Source organism: Saccostrea cucullata, unplaced genomic scaffold, assembly GCF_032062105.1.
Source record: "Saccostrea cucullata isolate Sc308-1 unplaced genomic scaffold, CSIRO_AGI_Scuc_v1 ctg21091, whole genome shotgun sequence".
Lineage (NCBI taxonomy): Eukaryota > Metazoa > Mollusca > Bivalvia > Ostreida > Ostreidae > Saccostrea > Saccostrea cuccullata.
This window is the reverse complement of record NW_026936190.1, coordinates 1-6,083: the sequence shown is the minus strand read 5'-3', so window position 1 is coordinate 6,083 and position 6,083 is coordinate 1. Positions and strand designations below refer to the sequence as shown.

The following is a 6,083-nucleotide window of genomic DNA, read 5'->3' as shown; positions in this document are numbered from 1 at the left end:
TGAGGAACAATCATCTTAAGAGGGCATTGTAGCATGTTTGCCTTCTTCCAGCAGGATGTGGCACAAATTCTTTTAGGATATCATTTGTAGTTAGATTTTTAAAATCAGTCTTAGACAAGGAGATCTCCTCCTTCAAGCACTTTCACAGTAGCTCTCATAATCAAATGAAAAAAAGAAGTCCTTCTTAAGAAAATTATATTTTCATTTTCTAGGTAACAATCAACTGAATATTTGATTGAGTTTCAGAAAGAAAATTGGTTTGGAATGTATACTCAGTTCTAGAATGCATGCAATTTAAGTAACTTGGAACCTGTACACAAACTTGGAAAATTATTTGTATGTTTTGGAATGGGGCTTAATGAATATCGATAAATCCTGTATATTTTTTAATTTCTTCCTACAGAAATTCCACCGGTTTTGAGGAAGTAATCCTCTTGCTTATAGTGATTCATGCTACTTATTTGTGAATTAAACAACACACATTCATTTCTGTAACATCAATAACCAATGAAAAAAAATACATGTACTTCAGATTGATTGGACAATAAGTTGATCCTGTACGAGGTCTTTTAATGTAAATGTAAATACCAATATACATGTATAACAGTAATAAATATTATAATGCATTACAATATATAAACATAGCAAAAATGCAAAGAAAGAAATACATCGAGATAACATATCAATACCTGTAAACTTGAGGATATAAATATGTACCAACATCTCATTAACTTTTTTTCATTGTATACATAATTTTCCAGTGTTTTTTGATATAATCTCCACATGCTAAAAAAATTTTCATATTGGAAAACCTGTCCCCACTGAGGACTATCACAAAATCTTAAATGAGATATCTATCTCAGTCTCAATTTGTAAATTGTTAACATTTTTAAATATGTTTACATAAAAATGTATTTACTGTGACACTCTCTTCAATATTTCTCTAATTATTCAATATTAAACACATTTTAGTTACTAAAGATCAAAATACATTTTTAAAAGCAGACATTAATAATTGGCACAGAAGGGATTCAATGGGACTGTAAGAAAGATAATTCAGAAAACAAAACTTCCTTAAGACTCTTTCAGCCAAGATGCAATCTCTTTCTGTATCATCTAAAAACAAATGACAAAGCTTCGAAGTATTTATTTATAATATACAGGTTAATTTATATCAGACAGCATAACAGGCTCAAATGCCTCAATGCTTGTCTGGGCTGCTTGTTCTTATAGGTACAAATGTCAAAAATATTCATGGCCTCAAAACTATGATAGAATTCTTTCTTGAACATTAGCATGCAAAAATGAGAAATTTTCCTGAGATCATAGCAATGTTCTTATTGTGTAAGAATTTTTTTTCTCTTTTTGATCAGACTTACTTAACAACTACATTTATATGTAAGTACTTTCAGATGAGAAGGTTTATATGTGCACATCTAACATTTGTCTTTTACAATTTTTTAAGTAGATCTATAGCCAGAGGATATGTTTTTTAATGAATGATATAAAACAGACTTACAAGTCTGGCCTCCTTCAGAGACTCTGGATCTGTGGATTTATGAGTAGACATATCAGCACAGTGGGCCGTTCCATTGATGTAGACAGCAACCTCTCCAGAGACCTGGTCTGACTTCAGGACACTCAGGAAGTGCCAGGGGTCTATGGAGCCTAATCAAGAAAGAAAATCAAATGACAAATAAAAAATCCTCAAACAAAAAAAGACACAATTGCAGAGGCATACCCATCCTGTATCCATTCCAAACTTTTCATGTATGGGTAAAACATTTCTGAAAATATCTATTTATTTATTTAAACCTTACCAATGAATCAAATTCAAATAAATAATATTACCATTGACAAATATAATCCTGGTTCCTTTTGGATGGTTCGCACCATAATAGTCATTGGTGAACTGTACAAACTTAGGCACCATGTTTTCTGAGATCTTGTACACATCTTTACAGACGACAAGGTTGGATTCCAGGGTCAGAAGTCTGGAGAAAGGACAGGTAGTTCCATCTTCACAGGTCTGATCTGGGAAAAAATTTTCACCATTAAAAATGATCATGATTTTGGATTTTGAATTAGGATTTTGATGAACTTTAAGTTTTTATTTTTTGATAACCTCTCGTACTTTTGGAGTGATCCTTTTTTTTTCTTTTTTTTTTCAAATTCTTTTTAATGTGAAAGTTTTTACCAGTATATATTGTCAATTACATGTACAGAGAAGTTTCAACAAAAATCATACAAAGTCTACATGAATTGTATATAATTTCAAAAGGGCTAAAGGCCTTTGCTAATAAGCTTTGATTATGGCATAGTACTTATAACAAAAACAATGTCTTACAATATCCAAACTGTGAGCAGGTCTGCCAGATCCACTGTCTTATACCGGGCCCCACTGCCTGTCTGTCTACGGTCTGATTAATAAACACTGACAGGAAAGTGGAGTAGGTATTGTCAACACAACTTTTATTGGTGGTCTTCATCATCATCTTCAAAATAAATGATTGTAATTTTTGCATATATTATCCATACACATGATTAAGGTACACCAGTATTTAAGGTACAGCATTCAGATTGCGGCATATAAACCAAAGTAGGTGAAACTCAGAACTTGAAACAGATGTTTTCCAGTTTTATCTCCAAAAATGAAAATGATAATTTCATGTGGCTATACAAGTATTACAAGGAATTTTAAATATTATATACAAGAAAAAAAATAATCAAAGCTTATTTAAATATATTTGTCTGCAAAAATGGATCAATTACTACCAACTAATAATACATCATAATAAAACCAAAAATTGAAACAAAATAAAAGAAATTAACTGAAAGACAACACTGGCTTAAAAGTTGGATAGGATAAAATTATACCAGTTTAGTTTTTAGCTCACCTGAGCCGAAGGCTCAAGTGAGCTTTTCTGATCACATTTTGTCCGGCGTCCGTCTGTCTGTCTGTCCGTAAACTTTTCACATTTTCGACTTCTTCTCAAGAACCGATGGGCCAATTTCAACCAAACTTGCCACAAAGCATCCTTGGGTGAAGGGGATTCAAGTTTGTTCAAATGAAGGGCCATGCCCTTTTCCAAGGGGAGATAATTATGAATTAGTGAAAAATTATTGGCATTTTTAAAAAATCTTCTTCTCAAGAACCACTGGGCCAGGAAAGATGAAACTCATGTGGAATCATCCTCAGGTAGTGTAGATTCAAGTTTGTTCAAATCATAATCCCCGGGGGTAGGGTGGGGCCAACATGGCCGATCAAAGTTTTAAAAAGGAATATATAGGAAAAATCTTTAAAAATCTTCTTCTCAAGAACCACTGGGCGAGGAAAGATGAAACTCATGTGGAATTATCCTCAGGTAGTGTAGATTCAAGTTTGTTCAAATCTTGACCCCCGGGGGTAGGGCGGGGCCACAATGGCCGACCAAAGTTTTACATAGAAATATATAGGAAAATTCTTGAAAAATCTTCACAAGAATAACAAAGCCATGATTGGTCATATTTATATGGAAGCATCCTCAGATAGTAGATTCAAATTTGTTCAAATCATGACCCCCGGGGTTAGGGCGGGGCCACAATGGCCAACCAAAGTTTTACATAGAAATATATAGGAAAATTCTTTAAAAATCTTCTTCTCTAGAATAACAAAGCCATGTTTGGTCATATTTATATGGAAACATCCCCAGGTAGTGTAGATTCAAGTTTGTTCAAATCATGACCCCTGGGGGCAGGGCGGGGCCAAAATGGCCGACCAAAGTTTTACATAGAAATATATGGGAAAATTCTTTAAAAATCTTCTTCTCAAGAACAGCAAAGCCATAATTCATCATATTTATATGGAAGCATCCCCAGGTAGTGTAGATTCAAGTTTGTTCAAATCATGACCCCCGAGGGTAGGGCGGGGCCACAATGGCCGACCAAAGTTTTACATAGAAATATATAGGAAAATTCTTGAAAAATCTTCTTCTCAAGAAATACAAAGCCATGATTGATCATATTTATATGGAAGCATCCTCAGGTAGTGTAGATTCAAGTTTGTTCAAATCATGACCCCCAGGGGTAGGGCGGGGCCACAATGGCCGACCAAAGTTTTACATAGAAATATATAGAAAAATTCTTTAAAAATCATCTTCTCAAGAATAGTAAAGCCATGATTAGTCATGGGACTTCTTTTGGATTAAAACTTTTCAATAATAAACCAATTTTCTACCTTTTCCAAGCCACAGTGCTCAGGTAAGCAATGTGGCCCATGGGCCTCTTGTTGAGATAATTTTAATACCTGATTTATTTTCTGAAGATTGCCATAAGAGTCCCCTGACTCTGTCATTATGTCACAAAGTTTCTGGATATTCATATCTGGGACTTCATTATTGTATTGCACCACTCCCATAAAAATTCCTGCTAAATTGTTGACAAAGACCATCTGGTCATTGGGCTCAGAAAGGGATCCACAGGACACGAAATCCTTCATCAAGTCTTTAGTTCGGTGGTAACTGATCATGCTGTCTATTTTCTGGAAGGCTTCAGATACTTGTACAATACACTAAAAAGGAGAAATTAAAAACATTGAACTGCATTTTATAAATCTGATCCAGTGCTAAATGGCTACTTGCATGTGATGAAATAAAGAGACCTTTATGAAAAGTTTGTAAATTGCTAAACAACATAAATATTGCTAAACAATAAAAATCCTTTCCACTTGGGAGGAAAAAATGGCCTTCTTTTGAATTCTGCACAGGCTTCTTTTCAAGTATTGCCTACATGGATCATGGTTGTATGTGCAGATGTTTCCCCTCCTTTGAAAATGACTGTCAAAAACTGTGATGTTGGGGATGAAGAAACATGTTTATTAAAGTCCTTTTTGAGAGAGTGACTTGCATGTAGAGTTCATTTCATATGAACCAGTTTTCCCTCCCCCTGGAGAATAAGTTAAGCTGTTCTTACCTGCTTATTATGTTCCCCAAACGAAGTTGGGGAACATATTGTTTTTACTCTGTTTCTTATTATGTTCCCCAAACGAAGTTGGGGAACATATTGTTTTTACTCTGTTTCTTATTATTATTATGTTCCCCAAACGAAGTTTGGGAACATATTGTTTTTACTCTGTTTCTTATTATTATTATTATTCTTTTTTCTTCTTATTTCTTCTCCGGTACTTTTTTGTCCGCGAGTGTTCTCAGAAACTGTTCACCCAACTGAGCTAAAACCTTTTTAGGGTTAATAGGTGTGTAGTGTAGGTGTGCGGAACGAAGGTCATTTTGCGCGCATACGCCTGCACGTGCGTGCGCGTGATATGAGTGAAATGACTGATATACTTAATATAGCTATAATTTTTACATTTTTTAATGAAATGATTTGAAACTCATTATATTAAGATATATCAATAGTGTAAATAATGTGACACTGTCAAATAAGCACGAACTCACGCGCATGCACGTGCGCTTTGCTCTGATTGGCTGAAACAAAAATCTCAATATCTTTTCTGTTTTTTGACGAAATGCTATGAAATTTAAAACATAGGCATACTTTAGGAGGTTCTACAATATGATATATAAAAATTTTCAAGAATCCACGCGCATCCACGTGTGCTGCGATCTGATTGGCTTAAACTTTAAATGCCTATAACTTTTTTGATTCTCAACAAAACAGGATGAAATTTAGAATATGAATAGATATGACGAATTCCTACATCATGCTACTATCAAACTTGAATGCAAGGACATGCATGCACGTGTGCGCGTGCAATGCCTTAAATAATCGATTTACTTGATATAGTCGTAAATTTTTGATGAAACGTTTTGAAACTCAAAGAATAGAAACATATTAAAAGTGTAGTCAAGATGATATGGCTTTCATGCATTGCACCTGCGCGCGCGTGCAATGCTCAAATGACTTGTATACTTGATATGACCGTTAGTTTTATATTTCTTTATGAAATACTTTGATGACCTTGACCTTTGACCTCTTGATCCAAAGGTCACAATCCAGCTCAAGTTCGTAGATGTATTTACAAACTCACTTTAACAAATGCTTAGAATAAGTAAGTCAACACCCCCCCCCCCTCCACCCTTCTCCTG

General features: G+C 34.5%; 1 protein-coding gene across 1 annotated transcript; it reads right to left on the bottom strand.

Moving 5' to 3' along the window:
• Nucleotides 1-347: 347 nt before the first annotated feature.
• On the bottom strand, nt 348-4,568 carry LOC134244970 (thymus-specific serine protease-like). The gene is made up of 5 exons (XM_062727224.1): nt 4,286-4,568; nt 2,348-2,495; nt 1,852-2,034; nt 1,520-1,668; nt 348-1,116 (listed from the first exon to the last, which is right to left on the bottom strand). The coding sequence occupies exons 1-5, from the start codon at nt 4,505-4,507 to the stop codon at nt 1,075-1,077; spliced, it is 744 nt and encodes a 247-aa protein (XP_062583208.1). The 5' UTR covers nt 4,508-4,568; the 3' UTR covers nt 348-1,074.
• Nucleotides 4,569-6,083: the final 1,515 nt, after the last annotated feature.